The sequence below is a fragment of the Coregonus lavaretus genome (genome assembly GCF_964263955.1).
Source record: "Coregonus lavaretus genome assembly, chromosome: 30".
Classification (NCBI taxonomy): domain Eukaryota; kingdom Metazoa; phylum Chordata; class Actinopteri; order Salmoniformes; family Salmonidae; genus Coregonus; species Coregonus lavaretus.
Genome location: NC_140017.1, coordinates 4,050,171 through 4,075,496, shown reverse-complemented (window position 1 = coordinate 4,075,496; position 25,326 = coordinate 4,050,171). Strand labels below are relative to the sequence as shown.

At 42.5% G+C, this 25,326-nt stretch overlaps 2 protein-coding genes across 3 annotated transcripts in view; both read left to right on the top strand.

The window, feature by feature from the left end:
• Nucleotides 1–21,199, top strand: part of LOC311105860 (endothelin-converting enzyme 2-like) — a 76,866-nt gene extending 55,667 nt beyond the window's left edge. For both annotated transcript variants that reach the window (XM_084148074.1, XM_084148075.1), the window contains exons 8-19: nt 2,372–2,560; nt 8,452–8,594; nt 15,596–15,710; nt 16,097–16,207; nt 16,861–16,959; nt 17,284–17,361; nt 17,535–17,638; nt 17,970–18,080; nt 18,156–18,223; nt 18,366–18,556; nt 18,897–18,992; nt 19,402–21,199. In XM_084148074.1, the coding sequence (XP_084004200.1) occupies nt 2,372–2,560; nt 8,452–8,594; nt 15,596–15,710; nt 16,097–16,207; nt 16,861–16,959; nt 17,284–17,361; nt 17,535–17,638; nt 17,970–18,080; nt 18,156–18,223; nt 18,366–18,556; nt 18,897–18,992; nt 19,402–19,578 (1,482 nt within the window). In that variant the 3' untranslated portion in view covers nt 19,579–21,199. The remainder of the gene's footprint in view (nt 1–2,371; nt 2,561–8,451; nt 8,595–15,595; nt 15,711–16,096; nt 16,208–16,860; nt 16,960–17,283; nt 17,362–17,534; nt 17,639–17,969; nt 18,081–18,155; nt 18,224–18,365; nt 18,557–18,896; nt 18,993–19,401) is intronic.
• A 3,706-nt stretch (nt 21,200–24,905) lies between these two features.
• The window catches only part of ano7 (anoctamin 7), a 51,468-nt gene continuing 51,047 nt past the window's right edge, over nt 24,906–25,326 (top strand). Inside the window, exon 1 of the mRNA XM_084148454.1 lies at nt 24,906–25,028. The gene's annotated coding sequence lies outside the window, so the exon portion shown is untranslated. The remainder of the gene's footprint in view (nt 25,029–25,326) is intronic.

Genomic DNA, 25,326 nt, shown 5'->3' with positions numbered 1-25,326 from the left:
TAGAGCTGCCCTGCCCTATAAAAAAACACTCACAAAATTTGAGTTTGCTATTCACAAGAAGCATTGCCTGATGCGAACCATGCCTCGAACAAAAGAGATCTCAAAAGACCTAAGATTAGGATTGGTTGACTTGCATAAAGCTGGAAAGGGTTACAAAAGTATCTCTAAAAGCCTTGATGTTCATCAGTCCAAGGTAAGACAAATTGTCTATAAATGGAGAAAGTTCAGCATGTTGCTGCTCTCCCTATGAGTGGCCGTCTGGCAAAGATGACTGCAAGAGCACAGCGCAGAATGCTCAATGAGGTTAAGAGAATCCTAGAGTGTCAGCTAAAGACTTACAGAAATCTCTGGAACATGCTAATATCTCTGTTGACGAGTCTACGATACGTAAAATGCAAAACAAGAATGCTGTTAATGGGAGGACACCACGGAAGAAGCCTCTGCTGTCCAAAAAAACCCATTGCTGCACGTCTGAAGTTCGCAAAAGAGCACCTGGATGTTCCAGCGCTACTGGCAAAATATTCTGTGGACAGATTAAACCAAAGTTGAGTTGTTTGGAAGGAACACACAACACTGTGTGGAGAAAAAAAGGCACAGCACACCAACATCAAAACCTCATCCCAACTGTAAAGTATGGTGGAGGGAGCATCATGATTTGGGGCTGCTTTGCTGCCTCAGGGCCTCGACAGCTTGCTATCATCGACAGAAAAATGAATTCCCAAGTTTATCAAGATATTTTGCAAGAGCAAGTAAGGTTATCTGTCCGCCAATTGAAGCTCAACAGAAGTTGGGTGATGCAACAGGACAACGACCCAAAAAACAGAAGTTAATCAACAACAGAATGGCTTCAACAGAAGAAAATACGCCTTCTGGAGTGGCCCAGTCAGAGTCCTGACCTCGTTGTGCAGGTCTGATCTGCAACTACAGAAAATGTTTGGTTGAGGTTATTGCTGCCAAAGGAGGGTCAATCAGTTATTAAATCCAAGGGTTCACATACTTTTCCCACCCTGCACTGGTTTACACGATGTGTTTACACGATGTGTAAACACATCGTGTAAACCAAATGTTTACACGATGTGTTCAATAAAGACATGACAACGTATAATTGTGTGTTATTAGTTTAAGCAGACTGTGTGTGTCTATTGTTGTGACTTAGATGAAGATCAGATCAGATTTTATGACCACTTTATGCAGAAATCCAGGTAATTACAAAGGGTTCACATACCTTTTCTTGCCACTGTATCTACGCGCTCTCATCTCACCTTTTCCCTTCGCTTGTGGACTTCAGTGCACAACACATCAGCTGTCTGTGACCAGGCAAAAATACCTTTCCAAGCCAAACCTTAATATCATGACCGCTAACTGCTACACACAGCCTACATCATTGTCACTTCATAGTTAACATAGCTAATAGAACTAACGCGATAGTAAACCCACTTCAATCATACAGTACAGAGTAGTCAGCAGCAAGCAGTTTAGCAGTTACATCGGCGGGCCCCGGTGGCAATAACTTTATACAACCAAAAGCTTACCTTGACTTGGAATAGTTCCAGTGTTGGATAGCCATAGCCAGCTAGCTAACATAGCATCCTTCTCTGTTTGAGCTGGGTGTTTAAGTAGGCTAAACTAGCTAGCTACATTTTACATTAGCTAAGTAAGTGAAAAAAATAATAATACTATGAAATATAGAGCGCTCTCTTTGTTCAAAACTGTTCAACTATTGTCTTTCTCTCTCTTTGAGCCAACTACTCACCACATTTTATGCACTGCAGTGCTAGCTAGCTGTAGCTTATGCTTTCAGTACTCGATTCATTCTCTGATCCTTTGATTGGGTGGACAACATGTCAGTTCATGCTGCAAGAGCTCTGAGAGGGTGGAAGTCCTCCGGAAGATGTCATAATTACTGTGTAAGTCTATGGAAGGGGGTGAGAACCATGAGCCTCCTAGGTTTTGTATTGAAGTCAATGTACCCAGAGGAGGACATAAGCTAGCTGTCCTCCGGCTACACCATGGTGCTACCCTACAGAGTTCTGCTGAGGCTACTGTAGACATTCATTGCAAATCAGTGTGTTTTAATCAATTATTTGGTGACATTAATATATTTAGTATAGTTTTATCTGAAAATGATAACTTTTTTTAATGTTTCAATATTAGTTGTTTTATTAAATTCACTGAGGAGGATGGTCATCCACTGGAGCCTCCACTGGTTAACACTAATTAGAGCAGGCCTAGCACAAAATCCAGGTGGAGGGTTTGCAATGAAAAACGAAAGTTCAGATTGTACCTCCCCGTTTCACTCTGTTTCGCACCGTTGTCTTCCATTTGGTGGCGACTGAACACGACCCTGAGCTTATCCTGTATCCCCTCCCAGGTGTTGAAGGCGTATCTGGACTACATGGTGGAGCTGAGCCTGCTATTGGGGGGGGATAAAAACTCCACAAAGAGCCAGATGCAGCAGATCCTAGACTTTGAAACGGCGCTCGCCAACATCACTGTACCGCAGGACGAACGTCGCGACGAGGAGAAGATCTACCACAAGATCACCATCGCCGAGCTGCAGGTGTGTGGGCGTCTGTCGGGTGGGGGAATTACAGAGAGAACATGTGGGCTTCCATGTGCAAGCAGTTGCTTGGATGTGAGTATGTATGAGAGAGAGAGGGCGAGAGAGAGGTACATATGTGAGGTGGATTTTATGTGGATTTTTTGTGAGGTGGATTTTGAGTGGATCAGAAACCCATGCCATCGGATTAGGCTGAAAAGCCTCTCAGAGTTTACTCTTAATCAATTACAGTCTGTTCCCACTTTTTCTCCTGCCTCCATTACAGTGTCAAAACATGCAAGGCTTTTTCTCGCACCCTCTCCCACACCAACTCACTACCGCCTTCTGAAACCCTGAGCCCCTTCACACTTTTGTCTGTGTTTTATCCATCCTCTGAGGACTATTCTACTCTGCCTCTCCTGCAGTCCTCTTTTTTTTGTTTTTGAATGGTCCCCTGGTTGCCAAGGTGACTGTTGCCAAGAGCTGTTGCTAAGCCTTTCTATCGCCAAGGCAGCAGCAGAACTGCAGAGAGATGGTGAAGGGAATGCTAGTGGTTGGTGGACATGGAGGAGCCTTTCATCAACAAACAGAGATATAATTAATGAATGGAGAGACAGTTGAGATGGTTCTCTGTTTCATAGGAATTTAAAGCATTTGTAGGATGGGATGAATCAGTGAAATGGGTTGTAATGGGTAGATTGTGTATACCACTGAAATTTGAATGTAATCTCTCTGTTAACCTTAAGCCTGCAAACACAGTCGAGTTGATGAGGCATGACTTTGAATGGCAATGTCGTAGATTATTTGTTCTGTTTCTGATGGTTCTAAACACTGGATCATTAAAGCTCCAGGGTCATGTACATTAGGCACCAAACAGAAGCAAATGGATTAAAACAGGGAAGGCCTAGCTGGACTTGTCCAATAAGAAACGCACATTTTCGTTGTCTGTTGCAAAAAAAACTTAAATGGGGAGTAAGTGATCGATGAGAAAAGCTTTTAATGATGACATGACGGGCCCCTAACGTTTTCTACTACAACTCCGGAATACCTAGACATACCGTCAATGAATGGGAGCTACTATGATCCTATCCTTACTAGTGTTGCACATTAAACCGAAACGGTTCTTCTATCAAATGTGCCTCACGTTTGAAAATCAACTAAATGTATTGAACTTATTAGAAAGATGTATTTGCCCAAGTCTATCATAAGACATTAACAGAATGCATTGTATTCCCTGCAACTTTCTGAAGAGCCAACCATACTGGAATGCCCTTGTCTGTCAGTGTGCGGTGCGCATATGTCTACCACTTTGTGTAGCCACTAGCGATGATAACGATAACCATCTTCAGGTATTCCCAAAAACCTTCTCAATTAAAAGTGAAGTAGAAAGTAGCCTATGCCTATCTGGCAGAATAATAATTATTTGTATCAGTACAGTGGCCATATGATTTGGAAACTCCATCACGTGCGCTAAACACCGATAATCAAACAAGGGTGCTGAGTGCACGCACACTTGAATTAAAGGGTAACTACACTAAAAACTTTTCCCTGACCTCAAAAGTGGACCCAAATGCAGCTGTTTCTATCTCAATATCAAACAATTTCTGTGTAACAATTAAAGTGGAACTAACAGAGTTTTAACTACTTTGCAGACAATCATAATATCAGTAAATAATATCAAATTTGCAGTTTATGCTTCAAAACCAACTTTATAACAGGTTTTAAAAATAGGTAATATTTTTATATATATATCTTTCTCCCCGCTTTCTTTTGTTGCGTTGGTACCGTTTTGGTATCGAGTATCGTGATACTAAATCTGGTATTAGGGCTGTGGCAGTCATGAAAATGTGTCAGCTGGTAACTGTCATGCAAATGACTGCCGGTCTCACGGTAATTGACCGTTAATTAACATAAACACGTTTAACATCTCCAGGCTTCCACTCATAGCCTACAAGCCACTGATGCAGACCTTTGGAACATCTACATTTTAATAAATCCATTTAATATAGCCCACACCATCACAATAAATCTATTTTTTATTTAAGGCAGGTCTAAAGAAACATTATGATATGAAGAAATGTAGCCTATTTCAGAAGAACAGAATAGCATATTCTCAGTCGTCCTTATGTTATAGGCCCTGATCTGGCTATGCCATATGGCTGTGGGCTACACTAGTTCATTTAGTAGACAAGATTTGCTTATAATTCCTGTGGCATTATTTTCTATTATTTAATAGTAAGAAGAATACAATTTAACATAGCTGAATATCCAAAGCTGTGTTCCTGTAGTCTTGTTTTGATGTTTTCCAGTGCAGATATTCTGTGTTGAGCGGTTAACAAAGTGATCATTTGAAACAGGTCCTCCTATATTGTTAACCTAAGAGTTTTTTATGCAACTTTAGTTGTGATACAAAACTTAGGCTATATGTTTTGATTTCTAATACATTCTAAGCCTGCATGATGCAACTCTAATGATGATTTGAAAAAAAGTTGCATGAAAGGCATGCGCTCTGCTCTGTTTCTTGCGCAGGTTGCACACACTTCATCAGTCTCTCATTCATAATTTGACAAGCACTTGATAATATTCTCACCCATCAGCCTATTCTCAATTTCATCTGGTCTTTACATACAGCTATATGTGTAGAATAATGTTTTATTTAGAATGAGCCATTATCATGCACCTATCAGAACAGGGACAGGGGAAAAAAGACATGTCATCCTTATGCACTTGAATAGCGAATGGACGATGCTTTTCACGCTGTTCATTTTCATGCCAGCCAAGTAGGCAACGTGCTTTATATTAGGAAAGTTGAGAAATAAATATAGTAGGCCTAGCCTATAGAAAGCTGATGGGATCCTCCTCTTTTTAAAAGAGGCCATCAAAACTCATTTTTTTTCACATAATTGCATAGCATAACCTATAGAAATGTTGGCAACATGGGTTTATAGGAACACTTATTTCATTCCATGCATCAACCAGCTATGAGAAGCTGGCTTTCGCTGCGCAACAGGTGATCCTATTCCGCTCAAACTCTGAATGCCAGGGTTCTCATGAAGTGTTTGATTTCATTTTCGATTGCATTTGCATTGATGTCAGAGTGATTAGACAATAGAGCGTTGAGTACCGGGCCATTAGCGACTGGCTGTTAGCAAGTTTGGTAGGCTACTAATGACCATCAAAAGAAGAACAGAGTTTTGGAGATGCTTCGTTACGGTCACGTGGAATTTGACGGCGGTCATGACTTGTGACTGCCGTTGTGGCGGTAATATACAGTGGGGGAAAAAAGTATTTAGTCAGCCACCAATTGTGCAAGTTATCCCACTTAAAAAGATGAGAGAGGCCTGTAATTTTCATCATAGGTGCACGTCAACTATGACAGACAAATTGAGGAAAATAAATCCAGAAAATCACATTGTAGGATTTTTAATGAATTTATTTGCAAATTATGGTGGAAAATAAGTATTTGGTCACCTACAAACAAGCAAGATTTCTGGCTCTCACAGACCTGTAACTTCTTCTTTAAGAGGCTCCTCTGTCCTCCACTCGTTACCTGTATTAATGGCACCTGTTTGAACTTGTTATCAGTATAAAAGACACCTGTCCACAACCTCAAACAGTCACACTCCAAACTCCACTATGGCCAAGACCAAAGAGCTGTCAAAGGACACCAGAAACAAAATTGTAGACCTGCACAAGGCTGGGAAGACTGAATCTGCAATAGGTAAGCAGCTTGGTTTGAAGAAATCAACTGTGGGAGCAATTATTAAGAAATGGAAGACATACAAGACCACTGATAATCTCCCTCGATCTGGGGCTCCACGCAAGATCTCACCCCGTGGGGTCAAAATGATCACAAGAACGGTGAGCAAAAATCCCAGAACCACACGGGGGGACCTAGTGAATGACCTGCAGAGAGCTGGGCCCAAAGGAACAAAGCCTACCATCAGTAACACACTACGCAGCCAGGGACTCAAATCCTGCAGTGCCAGACGTGTCCCCCTGCTTAAGCCAGTACATGTCCAGGCCCGTCTGAAGTTTGCTAGAGTGCATTTGGATGATCCAGAAGAGGATTGGGAGAATGTCATATGGTCAGATGAAACCAAAATTATATTTTGGTAAAAACTCAACTCGTCGTGTTTGGAGGACAAAGAATGCTGAGTTGCATCCAAAGAACACCATACCTACTGTGAAGCATGGGGGTGGAAACATCATGCTTTGGGCCTGTTTTTCTGCAAAGGGACCAGGACGACTGATCCGTGTAAAGGAAAGAATAAATGGGGCCATGTATCGTGAGATTTTGAGTGAAAACCTCCTTCCATCAGCAAGGGCATTGAAGATGAAACGTGGCTGGGTCTTTCAGCATGACAATGATCCCAAACACACCGCCCGGGCAACGAAGGAGTGGCTTCGTAAGAAGCATTTCAAGGTCCTGGAGTGGCCTAGCCAGTCTCCAGATCTCAACCCCATAGAAAATCTTTGGAGGGAGTTGAAAGTCTGTGTTGCCCAGCGACAGCCCCAAAACATCACTGCTCTAGAGGAGATCTGCATGGAGGAATGGGCCAAAATACCAGCAACAGTGTGTGAAAACCTTGTGAAGACTTACAGAAAACGTTTGACCTGTGTCATCGCCAACAAAGGGTATATAACAAAGTATTGAGAAACTTTTGTTATTGACCAAATACTTATTTTCCACCATAATTTGCAAATAAATAAATTAAAAATCCTACAATGTGATTTTCTGTAAAAAAAATCTCAATTTGTCTGTCATAGTTGACGTGTACCTATGATGAAAATTACAGGCCTCTCTCATCTTTTTAAGTGGGAGAACTTGCACAATTGGTGGCTGACTAAATACTATTTTTCCCCACTGTATTTCGGTATCAAAGTTAAAATTCTGGTATCGTGACAACACTAATTCCTAAACATGTTACAATGCATCATAAGGATTGCCAGAAGTAACAGGTAGTCATACTGTATGTACTGTACTAACTGTCACAGTCTTTCTTTTGTGCATTAAAGACCAAACAACTAAACAACAGACTTGTTTTTGATCCCATCATCTCTCTCCCTCCCTGCTCTGTGCTCGGCTCCCACGCTCTGGATTAAAGCAGTGGGATGGGGGTCTGGGGCTGAGGGATGAGGATTTTACTGTAATACCCCTACAGACCCTCCAGGAAAGGGCGGCTGTGATTGCATCTGGGACCTGGAACGCAAATATATGAGGGCTAGTCGCCTCTGTTCTTCTACAGCTGCAGGCTCCTCTCACTGTTTTCTCTCTCTCTCTCTCTCTCTCTCTCTCTCTCTCTCTCTCTCTCTCTCTCTCTCTCTGTGTGTCTAAATATGATGGATCATTTGGTTTAGTTTGAAGTAATAGGATCATATCAGTAACATATCAAAGGTTGCATTCAGATTATCTACCCTTCTCCAGAAGTGTGCACTTGTTCACTCCCACGAATGCATTTAAAATCATTGGATTGGAGCAAGCATGGCTGGAGGGAATTTTCCACCATATTCCTTACACCAGTCCATTCCTTTTAAATCCATGAGGGGGAGTGTATGAGTGCAAACTTCGGGAGAAGTGTAGAAAATCAGAACATAGCCTAAATCACACAAAAGATCTAAGTTTGTCAGACTGTTTCAGACCTGAAATGCAGTCTAATGTTCTTGCCTGGGTGGTATTGTGGTTAGTCCACCATCTATATGGAGGGAATTTCCACAGCTTACAAAAACAAAACAATGTTGAGATCTGTTGTGTGGATCCAACAATATGCCTCATGAATTGGATAGATAGATCCAATTTTGTATGTGGAAAGATTAAGTTATGTGGGACACGGACTCCTTTCGACATGAGGCCACTTTTGAGTTCTGAAAATGTCTAAAAACCTCTGACCTCTGACCTCTCTCGCCCTCAGCTGCTGGCTCCGGCGGTGGACTGGCTGGACTACCTATCCTCTGCCCTGTCCCCTCTGGACCTGAACGACACAGAGCCTGTGGTGCTATATGCCAAGGAGTACTTGCAGCAGGTGTCTGACCTGATCAACAAGACCGAACGCAGGTAAGGACCTGGACGGAACTCAACCTGGTCGTCCTTATCTCCTGTCAGCCAAAGGTTAGGTCACGTGGTCAGGAAATACTTCAGGGCCCACCCGTAACATATTGTGTCATAGCCGAATGGGCTGCCATGCACCATATTAAGGGCCAGAGGTTTTTCCTGACCGCATGACCTGACTTACCAGTGTTTTGTCATGTCTTGTCCTGGTGGCAGAACTGTGCGATTTCCGCTACACAAGGTTAGGTTTAATTTGTTTATTAAATGTAATGACTTTGTGGCTGTGCCAGCAACTGGCCACTCTGCAGAGCTGCCTCCAGAACAAGATTCATGACAAAAAACGCTAACCTGGGAACATTTGGCACGTCTTTATGACGTGAATTTCTGATTGTAAACTGGTTTTCTGATTGACAAGACATCATATAACCAGATTACAATTAGGTGGTCTCTTTTACAACCAGGTAAAGAGGTCTTTTTCATGAGAAGATCAAGACGTCATGGGAAATATGTATTTTTTTATATACAGTGGGGAGAACAAGTATTTGATACACTGCCGATTTTGCAGGTTTTCCTACTTACAAAGCATGTAGAAGTCTGTAGTTTTTATCATAGGTACACTTCAACTGTGAGAGACGGAATCTAAAACAAAAATCCAGAAAATCACATTGTATGATTTTTAAGTAATTAATTTGCATTTTATTGCATGACATAAGTTTTTGATACATCAGAAAAGCAGAACTTAATATTTGGTACAGAAACCTTTGTTTGCAATTACAGAGATCATATGTTTCCTGTAGGTCTTGACCAGGTTTGCACACACTGCAGCAGGGATTTTGGCCCACTCCTCCATACAGACCTTCTCCAGATCCTTCAGGTTTCGGGGCTGTCGCTGGGCAATATGGACTTTCAGCTCCCTCCAAAGATTTTCTATTGGGTTCAGGTCTGGAGACTGGCTAGGCCACTCCAGGACCTTGAGATGCTTCTTACGGAGACACTCCTTAGTTGCCCTGGCTGTGTGTTTTGGGTCGTTGTCATGCTGGAAGACCCAGCCACGACCCATCTTCAATGCTCTTACTGAGGGAAGGAGGTTGTTGGCCAAGATCTCGCGATACATGGCCCCATCCATCCTCCCCTCAATACGGTGCAGTCGTCCTGTCCCCTTTGCAAAAAAGCATCCCCAAAGAATGATGTTTCCACCTCCATGCTTCACGGTTGGGATGGTGTTCTTGGGGTTGTACTCATCCTTCTTCTTCCTCCAAACACGGCGAGTGGAGTTTAGACCAAACAGCTATATTTTTGTCTCATCAGACCACATTACCTTCTCCCATTCCTCCTCTGGATCATCCAGATGGTCATTGGCAAACTTCAGACGGGCCTGGACATGCGCTGGCTTGAGCAGGGGGACCTTGCGTGCGCTGCAGGATTTTAATCCGTGACGGCGTAGTGTTTTACTAATGGTTTTCTTTGAGACTGTGGTCCCAGCTCTCTTCAGGTCATTGACCAGGTCCTGCCGTGTAGTTCTGGGCTGATCCCTCACCTTCCTCATGATCATTGATGCCCCACGAGGTGAGATCTTGCATGGAACCCCAGACCGATGGTGATTGACCGTCATCTTGAACTTCTTCCATTTTCTAATAATTGCACCAACAGTTGTTGCCTTATCACCAAGCTGCTTGCCTATTGTCCTGTAGCCCATCCCAGCCTTGTGCAGGTCTACACTTTTATCCCTGATGTCCTTACACAGCTCTCTGGTCTTGGCCATTGTGGAGAGGTTGGAGTCTGTTTGAATGAGTGTGTGGACAGGTGTCTTTTATACAGGTAACGAGTTCAAACAGGTGCAGTTAATACAGGTAATGAGTGGAGAACAGGAGGGCTTCTTAAAGAAAAACTAACAGGTCTGTGACAGCCAGAATTCTTACTGGTTGGTAGGTGATCAAATACTTACATCATGCAATAAAATGCAAATTAATTACTTAAAAATCATACAATGTGATTTTCTGGAGTTTTGTTTTAGATTCCGTCTATCACAGTTGAAGTGTACCTATGATAAAAAATTACAGACCTCTACATGCTTTGTAAGTAGGAAAACCTGCAAAATCGGCAGTGTATCAAATACTTGTTCTCTCCACTGTATGTTATTCACATTACAACCAGATAGACATATTTTTGCTAAAAAGGCATTAACTACCGTTACGGTAACACTTTCTATGAAGCCCATGTGCATAATGCATTATACAGAATAATAATGCACCATGATAAAATAAAAATGCAGTATTAGCGTAGTTAGACACACATAATGTACAGCAACATAGTGCTTCATAATTGCTGGTCACTTTTTCCTCAAGGATCATACAGCATTTAAATGACCATCAGTGTGATGCATTTCTAACGTTTTTGTCAATGAGCATCATTATTACTGCATCATAATCTTTGTTATGGTCTGATATTGCATATTTACTGTACAAGCCACTATAAAATAAAATTTGATTGCTTTAGGTCAAGTGATGAAATGCCTAAGGCAGACTGATATAATACACCATAAGCTGTTACTATAGAATTATAAAGGTGTCATTGTCTGCTTTCAGGATAGTGACACTTTCTGCACATTTCATGATGACACAAGACAAAGCTCTTCATTCATTCTCATTCTTCTTTATTTAAAAAGTTGCAAAACATAACATAAATTGCCTCAAAATCTTACAATTGGCAATTTGGCACAAAAAGATCAAAGCCCTGTGCGACAGAATTGTACAATAATTTCTAATAATATAGAAGAAATTAAAAATATATACTTAGCATTTAGCTGATGCTTTTACCCAAAGCGACTCACAGTACAGTAAGTGCATAAATGTTTAGTACAGTATATACAGTTTGTTCGGAAAGTATTCAGACCCCTTCCCTTTTTCCACATTTTGTTACGTTACAGCCTTATTCTAAAATTGATTAAATAAAAACAATTCTACACACAATACCCCATAATGACAAAGCGAAAACAGGTTTTTAGAAATGTTTGCAAATGTATTAAAACAAAAAAACAGAAATACCTTATTTACATAAGTATTCAAACCCTTTCCTATGAGACTCTAAATTGAGCTCAGGTGCATCCTGTTTCGATTGATCATCCTTGAGATGTTTCTACAACTTGATTGGAGTCCACCTGTGGTAAATTCAATTGATTGGACATGATTTGGAAAGGCACACACCTGTCTATATAAGGTCCCACAGTTGACAGTGCATGTCAGAGCAAAAACCAAGCAATGAGGTCGAAGGAATTGTCCGTAGAGCTCCGAGACAGGATTGTGTCGAGGCACAGATCTGGGGAAGGCTACCAAAACATTTCTGCAGCATTGAAGGTCCCCAAGAGCACAGTGGCCTCTATCATTCTTAAATGGAAGAAGTTTGGAACCACCAAGACTCTTCCTAGAGCTGGCCGCCCGGCCAAACTGGGGAATCGGGCGAGAAGGGCCTTGGTCAGGGAGGTGACCAAGAACCTGATGGCCACTCTGACAGAGCTCCAGAGTTCCGCTGTGGAGATGGGACAACCTTCCAGAAGGACAACCATCTCTGCAGCACTCCACCAATTAGGCCTTTATGGTAGAGTGGCCAGACGAAAGCCACTCCTCAGTAAAAGGCACATGACAGCCTGCTTGGAGTTTGCCAAAAGGCACCTAAAGGACTCTCAGACCATAATAAACAAGATTCTCTGGTCTGATGAAACCAAGATTGAACTCTTTGGCCTGAATGCCAAGCGTCTCGTCTGGAGGAAACCTGGCACCATCCCTACGGGGAAAAATGGTGGTGGCAGCATCATGCTGTGGGGTTGTTTTTCAGCGACAGGGACTGGGAGACTTGTCAGGATCGAGGAAAAGATGAACGGAGCAAAGTACAGAGAGATCCTTGATGAAAACCTGCTCTCAGACTGGGGCAAAGGTTCACCTTCCAACAGGATAACGACCCTAAGCACACAGCCAAGACAACGCAGGAGTGGCTCCGGGACATGTTTCTGAATGTTCTTGAGTGGCCCAGACAGAACCCGGACTTGAGAGGATCTGCAGAGAAGAATGGGAGAAACTCCCCAAATACAGGTGTGCTAAGCTTGTAGCGTTATACCCAAGAAGACTCGAGGCTGTAATCGCTGCCAAAGGTGCTTCAACAAACTACTGAGTAAAGGGTCTGAGGACTTTCCGAATGCACTGTATGGTCCCAGTGGGAATCAAACCCATAACCTTAGCCATGGCCGGCCCGCTCATTAGGCAGGATTAGGCGCCCCCTATGGCGGCAGATTGACGAGGACGGCATTTTCTGAGCTAAACTGACCAAGACGCACCTCCAACAACAACACATAAAACCTCACATAATTCTGCCCTAAAACCATGATAATTCCTCTCAACCAGTGGCATATGGGCTTCTTAGGTGAGCGCTGATGCCGCCCTGTGATAAGCAGTGCCCACTTTGTCAAAGTATTTTGCTTGTCCATTCCCAGCGCACCTCTCCAGGGTGCTGTTGGAGAGATGCATCGGTGCGGCGCTTCACCAACATTTTGTCAAACAAATAATCTAACATAAATCATGTAGCAGAAATAGGATATGGTAGAAAGAGAATGTGGCCTTTTCTGTAGCCTACAGGCTGGAGATAAAATGTATGACAATGTCATGAGATGGACACTTTTTACATCATGCAGCTTTCTCTGATCAAATAGCCTAACCTAAATGGTGCTCAATAAAATAAAAAATGCGCTTTCATGTTAACAAACAACATACAGTATCCTAAAACAGGAGATGTCAAAGTAAAATGGACAATATTGAATGGACAATCACAACTGTTGTCCAGGAGTTTCACCCCATTGTCATGATCAGTGTTTGATCAGGTTTGTATCTGTACATTTTTGATAAGCTGATCATAGCGAAAAAGAAAATTCTTCTGCATTTCCCATTGTGTAAACACATTGAAAATAGGCTCACGATAACTCCTGATAAAGTTGGGTAGCTGATATTCAGAGTTTAAATAGTCAAATTGATTAGTCACAGGAATAAGGACTAATAAATTCAATGCAATGGCCTGTTTTACAAAGTGTGGGCCTACCACATGGATGGGCATTCATAAAATTCCATTGGGGCCGAAATGGAAGGCTACACCCCAGTAAAGACAAGTCGACGTCTTATGGACGTATTTCTTTGGTCCTTTCCGATCTGGACATCTTTTTGGTGTTTTACAAATGGTAGGCTTACCACATAGATGGGCATTCATAAAATTCAATTTCAGGCAACACTGTTGGCTACACCTCAGTAAGCACGGACCTATGCCGATGCCTTTTTGACGTCTTTTTTTTGGTGCAGTCCAGACAGGTCTTGATTTCCACATCCACGGACATTGTTTTTTGGTCTGGTCCAGACCAAATCTGAACCAAACATAGACCAATCATAGACATCTATGTTTGGTTCAGATTTTGTCCGGTCTGGACCAGCCTTGATTTGGCCCAAACGTAGACGTCTATAAATTACTTGTTTTCAGCTTTCATTCAGAACAAAAAATTAGCCTTATTTCAACAACCGGAAAATACATACTATATTTTCAACGTCTAGAAAATAAGTATTTTCAACATCCGGAAAATAAGTATTTTCAACTTTCATTCAGAACTGAATATGAACCTGAATACGTATTTTTCAATGTCCGGAAAATACCCCTTTTTAACGTCCTGGAAAATATGTATTTTAAACATACGGAAAATACCTTTTCACCTTTCATTCAGAACCTAAATTAAACCTAACTTCAACATCGGGAAAATACGTATTTGAGACGTCTTTTCAACGTCATTTTGCTTACTAGGACTATTTTTGGTCTCACCTAGGGCAGCAGAACAGCAAGGACCGGCCCTGACCTTAGCATTGCTAGCGCCATACTCTATGACCACTGTGTTGTGTCAATGAAATGTGCAGAATGTTTTACTTTACTGAAAGCAGACAATGACCACTTTATAATTGTATAGTAATAGTTTATATTATATTATATCTGTCTCCCTTAGGTATTTCATCACTTCACCTTAAGCAATCAAAGATGACTTTATAGTGGCTTATAAGTATACTATAACACACCACAACAAAGATTATATGATGCAGTAATAAGGATGTGCTGCTCATTGACAAAATCATTAGAAATACATCACACTGATGGTCCTTATAATGCTGTATGATCAATGAGGAAAAAGTGGCCAGAAATGTTGAATCACTTTGCTGTAAGTGATTATGTTTATACTATTGGTATATAGAAATATGAGTCTATATGAGTCTTTATGTGTGTCTACTTTATAACTAAATACTGCATTATTACTCTATCATAGTGCATTATGAGTACATGTATATTGCTGTATAATGCATTATGCAAATGGTCTTCATAGAAAGTGTTACCAAAATTCCTTATACAACCGATATACAACCTGTCCTGACCATAACATCATGGAATACGTCATAATGACGTCCCTGCAACCAGTTTTGCCCCAACCATTGACTGTTGCTGTTTCTTTTCTTATCCTTGTCACCCACTTGTCCTCATGTTTCCTCTTCATCTCTCCCTGTCTCTCCCCGTCTCTCCCCGTCTCTCCCCGTCTCTCCCTGTCTCTCCCCGTCTCTCCTCATCTCTCCCTGTCTCTCCCCGTCTCTCCCCGTCTCTCCCCGTCTCTCTTCATCTCTCCCTGTCTCTCCCTGTCTCTCCTGTCTCTCCCCGTCTCTCCTCATCTCTCCCCGTCTCTCCCCGTCTCTCCCCGTCTCTCCCTGTCTCTCCCTGTCTCTCCCTGTCTCTCCCTGTCTCTCCCCGTCTCTCCCTGTCTCTCCCCGTCTCTCCCTGTCTCTCCCTGTCTCTCCCCGTCGCTCTTCATCTCTCCCTGTCTCTCCCTGTCTCTCCCTGTCTCTCCTCATCTCTCCCTGTCTCTCCTCATCTCTCCCTGTCTCTCCCTGTCTCTCCTCATCTCTCCCTGTCTCTCCCTGTCTCTCCTGTCTCTCCACGTCTCTCAGCCTGCTCAACAACTACATGATCTGGAACCTGGTGCAGAAAGGAGCGTCCAGTCTAGACCAGCGCTTTGAGAACGCCCAGGACAAGCTGCTAGAGAGCCTGTATGGAACCAAGAAGGTGTGTTTTTAGGCTGAGTTCTAAATGGTACCCTATTCCCTATGTAGTGCACTACTTTTGACTAGGGCCCATATGGCTCTGGTTAAAAGTAGTGCACTAGGGATAACCCTGCTTCAGGAAATACCTTGTTAGGGCCAGTTTCCCGGACACAGATTAAGCCTAGTCCTGGACTAAAAAGAAATTTCAATGGAGATTCTCTGTTGAGCATGCTTTTTAGTCCTGGACTAGGCTTAATCTGTGTCAGGGTAACTGGACCTGGTGATTTTTATGTGAGACTGTGTTTTGGCTCATAGCAAGGAATGTGTGCTGCCACACACTTTTCCAAAAACCAAAAGTATAGAATAAACAGCTGGTGAGAAACGTATCTTGGTTGTGTGTTCGCTCAGTCCTGCACACCTCGATGGCAGACCTGCATTGGGAACACAGATGACACACTCGGCTTCGCCCTGGGAGCGCTCTTTGTCAAAGCGACGTTTGATAAACACAGCAAAGAGATTGTGAGTATAATAGGCGCACAACTTCATTTACCTTCTATTCAAGTGTTTTACCATCGTGAATGATGCATGACTGTCCCCTAGTGGTTACCATGTGTAGGCCTAATGAAAGGTCATCATAAGACATTATTCAAATTTTCATGAATAAGCTATTTTAAATGCTTATAAATGTTTACGAATACTTTGTATAATGTTATAAATGCTTATGAATTGTACAGATTATAATGTTTATATATTTCTTATAAATTATTATAAATGTTTACAATTAATTAAATACTAATTTAGTAATAGTTCCCTGTCCTGCGGAGGGGAGAGTCAAATGTAGAGAGAGTAGAGACTGGATAAAGGAGAGAAACAAACGGAAATGAAATGGAGAGATTGTTATTGGGTAGAGAAAAGAGGGGCAAGTAGAAGAGAGAGACATGGAAGGGGAGAGAGAGGAGGCACAGAGGAAGGATGGGCAGTTTTATAAAGGTTGGAAATAGACGTGTGCAAGTGTTCTTGGTTTTTATTATCATTTGGGAGGGATGGGCTGGTTCAGATATGCCGCGGGTATTTAGTCCATATCTAAGTGTAATTGTAAAAGAAGGATCTACATCACCTTTCCCTCTTTCTTCCTTCTTACATTTCATTTCTGTCTCTCACCCCACAATCAGGCAGAGGGGATGATCAATGAGATCCGTACTGCCTTCAAAGATGCTCTTGATCACCTCAAATGGATGGACAAACAAACGCGTCAGGCAGCCAAGGACAAGGTCAGAGATGAAGTTACACACTGGATAGGCTACGTATGGGTGCCAGAGGCTATCTATGTCTGTGAAAGAATGTGTGTGTGTGTGTGTGTGTTTGTGTGCGCGTGCCTGTGTGTGTGTGTGTGTGCGCGTGCGTGCATCCCTGTGCATGTGTAAGAGAGAGAGGACAGGGAGGGAGTAATATGGGTGAACAGTTTACAATAGAGTAGTTGGAATAGATTGAGAGAGCCCTCTTTGTCCTGGCCTCCAAATAATGGAACCAGGAAGTTTCTTGTCCCCTTCCTCCATCTTGCCCTCTCTTATCCCTTTTGCTCTCTTGGTCTTCAGGCGGACGCCATCTACGACATGATTGGATTCCCTGACTTCATCCTGGAACCCAAAGAACTGGATGATGTTTATGATGGGGTGAGTTGGTGCCTTTTGTTGAGTTGTGTCATGATTGAACCCCATACATTGAACGCTGGGATTTCTTCAAACAAGTTGAAGGTGAAATGACAAGGACACCTTTTGATGTTTCTGATCAGTGAGTAATTCTCTATCGCCCCTGTCTGTCTGCATGTATGTCTGTCTCTCCACAGTATGACGTCTCGGAAGAAAACTTCTTCCAGAACACACTCAACTTCTACAACTTCTCCGCCAGGGTGATGGCCGATCAGCTCCGCAAGCCGCCCAACAGGGACCAGTGAGTCTTCATCAGCTACACTCATCATCATCATCATTATCATTATCAACATCACCATCGTCATTCGATCGGAAATTGCACTCTATTCCCTGTAAAGTGCACAAATTTGACTCTGGTCAAACACTACATTAATTGAGATGCTGTTTGCTCCAGTGGTGTCTGGTGTCACGGAGGACGGGCTCATTGTATTGGCTTGACCGGAATGAATGGAACGGTATCAAACACATACCATTCCATTCAGCCCATTTCAGAAATGAAAATTAGTCGTCCTACTCTCACCAGCTTTCACAGGTTTGCTTTTTTACACACGTCTCTGCCACCTTCCTTCTAGATGGAGTATGACCCCTCCCACAGTCAATGCCTACTACATGCCAACCAAGAATGGCATTGTCTTCCCAGCTGGAATCCTTCAGGCACCCTTTTATGCCCAGGATCACCCCAAGTGAGTGTGTATGTGTGTGTGCGCGTATGTGTGCTTGCTTGCTTGCTTTTCTGACCCCATGTGAATTCTCTGCAGAGCACTGAATTTCGGGGGGATCGGAGTGGTGATGGGACACGAGCTCACTCATGCCTTTGATGACCAGGGTTGGTGATCGCATTTAACAGATTCCACAGAACTCATGGACGCATCCTCACAAAACACCCACTGACAAACACACACCAGAATGCATGCACAGACATGATTACTAGGTGTGCATGTTTGTAAAGATTATTTTGCCTTAATCAGGCAGGGAATACGACAAAGACGGGAACCTTCGGCCATGGTGGCAAAATTCCTCTGTGGAAGCATTTAAGAACCGCACGGAATGCATGGTGGAGCAGTACAACGGGTTTACCATCAATGGGGAGCACATAAATGGCAAGCAGACGCTGGGAGAGAACATTGCTGACAACGGAGGCCTAAAGGCAGCCTATAAGGTGAGTGGGTCTCCCTACTTGATAACACATGTAGTTGCTCACATACTGTCGGTGTAGTAACTTAGTAATCACTGTAATAATTATTAACTGTAGTAAAGTTCTGTTATTTTGTAACAGTAATGGGTTTACTGCCAAATCTATTGCTATGTATTTATAAAGCAATTGCATAGTTACTACTATGTTTTTACTACGGTTATTACAGTGTTACTTCCCATGGTGGCAGTGGTGGGATCCAGGGCAGCATGACTCTTATTATACTATACTATACTATACTTCACCTCAGGGCCAGCAAAGTGGCGATTCATGTTTCTATAGTAATGGGTTTTTCTGTTGTGTTCAGGCGTACCAGGCATGGGTGCAGGAGAACGGTGAGGAGAAGAGGCTGCCAGCGGTCAACCTGACCAATGACCAACTATTCTTTGTGGGATTTGCCCAGGTGGGTGATGGGAGTGTCAACAAGATGCATTACACACATCCTAATAGAGTTCATGTATCAAATACTAATGATTAGGGCTCTGGGTTTGCCTGACCATATCATAAGCTATAAAACTAAGGGCCAGAGTTTTTCCTTGTCAGGTCACGCTCTCAGGATGAACTCCTGGCCTTACATCATGATATAAGACATGGGGGGGGAGAAATGAGAGTGAATTCATATGCATTTGGGGGTGAAAGTAAGAGTGGAATATTACAACTACTGTTGGAGAGGAGAAGTGGACGAACAAATGTATAAAACACAATTTTGGAAACAGAATGAGTATAATATGCAACAGTTAGGAAGACAGAGAGGAGCATAATCTAGCTACTTCCTGTTTTACTTATCGGGAGACCCTTTCTTCTTCTCTCAGGTGTGGTGTTCCGTGCGAACCCCGGAGAGCGCCCACGAAGGACTCATGACAGATCCCCACAGCCCCCCAAAATACCGCGTCATCGGCACCCTCTCCAACTCGCCAGACTTTGCTGAGCACTTCCAGTGCCCCACTGGCTCCCCTATGAACTCGGGTCACCGCTGTGTGGTGTGGTAGGGCCTGGGAGAACCAGTGGGGGGTGCTGTCTGTGGAAGCTGCATGGAGAACCAAGAGGAGGAGGAAGAGAACCTCTAACTAATCATCGGACGTTTTTGTCTTCTAGTTTTATTTTCTTTGCACATGATGCTGGATTACTAGTGGTTTGTGGGTAGAGCAGGACAGACTCCAGGTGAGCGAGAGGGAGGCGCGTGGAGAGAAATGTTGTAATCTGCTGATGTGTGTGTAATTCCAGTGTTATGGTATTTTTCCTCTTTCTCCGCGCCCCAGTCACACCCCCCCCCCCACCCCACTCACCAGTGGGGCACAAAGGCACGTTTTATTTATTGTTTGCTGGACTTGGTAGGGGGCCGGGGAGGAGGAGCCACTATGGGCTGTCTATCCCCTCCCCTTTCTCTATGCTTCTGTGTTGTCGCTGTACTCGCTGTGTGTCCTGTTTACAATTTAAACCGGAGCCCTCTATTGACTGAGGGCTCTCACTGAAACCACTGTGACATCACAGGATGGGTTCAGCTGCCTTTGTGACCTCGCAGGAAGCGCAGAAACTTGGCTGTGACATCACAGGAAGTGCAGAAACTTCACTGTGATTGAACATTGTATATGGCTTCATCTCAAATGTCATCCCTATATTACTTTCTTGCCTTGAGGCACATAAGGCATCCACAAGAGAGCACCACTGCTTCCGGACTGCATTCCCTATATAGTATACACATAGTACAATGTGGCTCTGGTAAATAGTAGTGTCCTATGGGGTGTAATTTGTATAGGGTGTCAATTGAGATGGAGCCATATAGACTCAGCTCTCCCTTTTTCTCTGTTGCTTCACATGAAGTGCACTGTCTTCTGTGGGTCCTCACAGACACCACTCAGCTCCCTCTGTGACATCACAATGAATCCACAGAAGGTGCTTCACTGTGACCTCATAGCAGGGGCGGGGATCTTAATACTCAAAAATGGCCTCCTCTCCTATGTACCATGTTCTACTGCTCATTTATACAAAATCACTGGACAGGTGAAAACAATATTGAAGCCTACTGATAGGCCTTGTCACCATATTGCTTATAGCTATCCCATTTCTTAAAGATCAGTGGCGAGCATTTTGAGTACATAGGAAAGAATACATAGGAAAGCCACTTAACAATGTTGATCCAACCAGGAGTAGGGTAACGTTGCCCCTAGATGCTGATCTTGGTTCAGTTTAGCATTTTCCCCACTAATGGTTAAGGTTAGGATTAGGGGAGGGAAAGCTGATTGTAGATCTGTATTTAGGGGAAACTTCACCCTGGAGCATCCAACCACAAGATGGGCAGAGGTCCCTCTGCGACCTATAGACAGTGCTGGACTGGCTGTGACTCCGGTTGCAGGGACACTCACCACTTGCTTACCTGTGTGTTTTTGTTGTTGCTGCTGCTGTTGTTGTTGTTGTTGTTATTGGCATATTCTGAAGTTGACAAAGTTGAAATGAGATTCTCATTTTTAACCTCCTAGGGCTTAGTGGTCACATACGTGGACAGCACTTTTTAGCTCTTATGTCCACAATTGTGTAGAAGTTCTGTCATATTTCATGGCTTATTCTGATTTAGATATTTATAAAAGCCTTGTATATTTGTCATGACATGCAAATTTGAAAAAAAAAGTGTAAAACTAGCAACTTTGTAGGTCGCTAAACATGAAGTACACGTAAGTGTACATATGGACTGAGGCTCCTCGAAACAGCTAATATGCTTGTAAACATGCACACACGTAAAATGGGAAAAAAGCTAGCTCTGATGCAGCTAAAAAGCTGTACATGGTCCCAATGAAATAAATAACAATTAAATCACTAAATACATACATACATACTTAAATTAGTTGTGTTGAAAATGTTAGCCTAATGCAATTCGGACCATGAATCCACATATGTGGACATCATTTTTCTCTAAAAGTACATCATATCAAAAGATGATACTTAGTTTTTATTCTAATTAGGTTCCAATAAGCCCAAATAGCAAAGAGAAATAAAAAATGCATGTAAAAAAACAGCTTGGGCCTTAAGAGGTTAAAACTGCTTTTTGCCAAAGATATTTTTTATTATTTTTTTGTTCCTTGTGTCCAGTTGATTCTTTGTTTCTCTGTACGCTAGGGGGAGTGAAGTTCAGTGTGTGTGTATGAACAGTCTTCGAAGCTTGTTTGATGTTTACTGTGTTTAAGCTGTCAGCTTCATTGCAAAAGGACAGTTTGTGCACGTGTGTGTGTATGCGCGTGGTTGTGTGGGTGCGTGTGTGCGTGAGATTGTATGTGTGTGTGCCTGTGCGTGGGTGCATCCGTGCGTAGGTGTGCACGTGTGTGTACACGTGTGCATATGTGTGCAGATTGCTTGGATACTTCATCCCCACTTACGTTGGACTATCAACAATGTCAAGTCAGCTGCAGTGATTTCACCTCACATTCCAAAAAAACACTCATTTGAAATGAATGGATATGTTGAAGAAGGGATATGTTCCTAAATAACTCCTTGTTTGTACATCCTCCACTCCAAAGTGCTGTAGACTGTCTCTTTGTAAGGTAGGGTGGGTACAGGATACCTTAGTTAATCGGGTTACTGTTAGACTCTTGTTCAATCAAGCTATGCTACTGTTTTATCTCTAGTTGCTCCTGTCAGCACTTTGCAAAGTTGTTTCACTACAAGACATGGAGATGTGTCATTACTCATGAGCATACGAGTACTGCACCCCACCCCACCACACTGTACACCAAACCCTACCCCATACAGGACAATCCCATTGTCTCATGACAGGTGGCGCCACTCCAACCCAACACTAGTCCTTCAATGCAGATGGAGTTGTGCTATCTAATGTAAGACAATGAGGGTTAACCAATTGGAGTCAGTTGATATTGGCTGCAATCAGAAGCCCTCCTGTTAGGTGAACTGCCTTAGAAAGAGAGAGTTTCTGAAAAATCCGCCATTCAATTTCACAACAATAAAGGACAATATGATGCATCCTTCCAGTTCATTATAAAGGTCATTATCATACATTTTGTGAAATCAAATATCTAACACAGAGAGTTAGTTATGTCTATTCTACACGACACATTTCTATTTGAGCGTTGTGCCCTCCAAGCTCCATAATGAGGTTCACATGGGCAGGGGTTAGAGGTCAGTGGGAAGTGCTTACACGTAGAGGGTTGGTCGGGGTTAGCTTTAAATATTTACTTAATGAAATAGAGGGCTGTATTTAAAGTGCAAGCAAAAATCATAACTTGAAAGTGTGTAAAAGCCTTTAATTAGCCAGCTAATGCCATTAAGTGTTCTCTCGTTGGTCTGATGTGCTGTGTACCTGTCTGTCACTGTCACTCCACAATTATCTTCTTTCTTCAGCCATCTAGTCATACACTTTTCACACTATCTGAACTGTATTGTCCTTTCCAGCACTGTTGCAGCAACTAGGGTTGATACGTGATTAGTGCAGCTTGGTTCTGCTCAGTTAGTCTCAGCTCAGAAGTGTAAAAGGGTATTAAATCCTGGTGAAGAGAAAGCTATCGTTTTACTTATTTAGTTATTTAGGCCTTTTTATTCCTACGTGGAACATTATGCTACAAACTACCGGCCCGTATTTCTTGGAGACAAGTTGTTGAAATTGAAAACTGAAGTCAAATAACTTATCTTTAGTGACTTTTAAGGCCCATGGTTGAGCTCTGGTAGTAGAAACAGGGCTGCCAGCGAGACTAGACTACACCACCAGGGTTGTGTTCATTAGGGCACGCAACTGAAAACATAGTAAAAATGAAAATGAGCGTTTCTTATTGGAACAAGTCCAGGTAATCCCTCCCTGTTTGTCTGTTTTCTTCCGTTTGGTGCCTAATGAACACTGTCCTGTCAGTCAGCACCTGCCTAGCGACTTGGTACCGCCTCTCTCCATCTCTCAGTGAGAAACAGCTAAAGCCAGCCTGATATCAAGCGATCACGGTCTGAAGAAACCTGTCTTAGGACAGGGAACATACATACATACAGCTGGCAGTCACTTCTGTGTCTTAAGTATGTCCCAACTGTATCTGGTATGGGAAGACTCATGTCCCACCTGTAGTACAACATTCTGCTGAAAAATAAATAAAGGATATATATATATATTATAAAAGTGGTCATTTTCTTATGTCTCCGTGATTGTTTAACATAAGTATAAAAGTATCTTACCCTAACTCATTCACTGCAGCATATAGACTGAACACAGCATATTCATTATACTGTTAGGGCATGGGAAGGACGTGATGTTAAAATATGACAGTAACACTTCATAAAGGCTCATACATGCTTATAACAAGTAGTAAGGCATTATACCTGCAGAGAACACCTTTTTTATTGGAATTTCAGTTATTTTACATTTTTACATTTTAGTCATTTAGCAGACGCTCTTATCCAGAGCGACTTGGAGTTAGTGAGTGCATACATATTTTTATTTTTTTCATACTGGATTAACTGAATGGATATGGACTTGCCCCGACGCTGGTTGGTCAGCAGAGCCAATATATTCCACAATGTCTCCTTTATCATCCCTCATGTCTAGATTTGGAACGTACAAATGAGGAGCATACACCACTAGGGTGCAATAGAGTGATGTAGTTAATATATGGATGTGAAATGTAGGAATCATGCCTAGTCATCAGCATTGCGGTCAATTGCCTTTTATTTCATCAAATTAGGAAACTGAAATTTCAATTCTAATTCTAGTTATAATTTTTTCCATTGCCACACACCAACAGTAATTCTGGAAGTTCTCATTTGTCCATGTAGAATACATAAAAAACATTACAAATGTTAAAAAGTATATAAATCAGAAGTTATGTTAAGCCTGTGAAAGTCATATTATACCTGTAAAGACAAAATCAATCAACTTGACCAATACACATTTATGTATTTCCTCATCAAAAACCTATCATTTTGAAAATATAAACTATTGCATGCTTGCGTGAGTGCATGCATTTGGTGTGTTTGTCTGTGTGTGTGCATGTGTGCATGCCTGCACGTATGTCTCAGGGGTTATAAGGGTGAAATTAGGTAATAAATAAGTAGCTCCACCTTCAAAGCAAACAGAGCCTATCCTTCTTCCCTCTCTCCCTCTCTCTCTCCCTCCCTTCCTTGCTAACTCTCCTTTCCTTGTCTCTAATCTGTCCTGCCAGGATGTGTTAGTCGGAGTGCTATATCCTGCAGTGCCTCTGGTAGTAGCGACAGTTAGGGCAGTTAGTAAGAACTACTACAGTACAGGAGTACAGAACAGTAGTTGCTGCTGGAGAGACACCACAGGGACCAAGCCTGTTAGTCTGGGTAGACCATTACAGGACTGCTGAGGTGATCCTTCTCTTCCCATCTATAGTATCTGGACTGAGGAGGGACTCCACCTGTAATGTTGTGATGGTGATAGAGGGAAGGTTCTAACCTGGGTGTGCGCCATACTAGTGAAACTGGATTAACACAGGTGAGCTCGAAATGAGAGAAAGAAGAGAAGGGAAGACAGTGTAAATGAATGAGTTAATTGTGTTGATCTGGGAATGTATGAAATACATGTTGAAATTATACCCTGGATAGGGAGAGAAATTATTTAGTTAGGTTCCTTATGAGATTATTATAATACATTAGGGTCATACATGCTTAAGACAGGTCTTAAAATGCATTATAACGGCATCATATTGCATATAAGTGTTTCCAAAGAAAGAAAAGTAAATAGACTGAAGTCACAGGATAGAGTTGTTCAGGGCCTAAGGCTGGGATTCGGT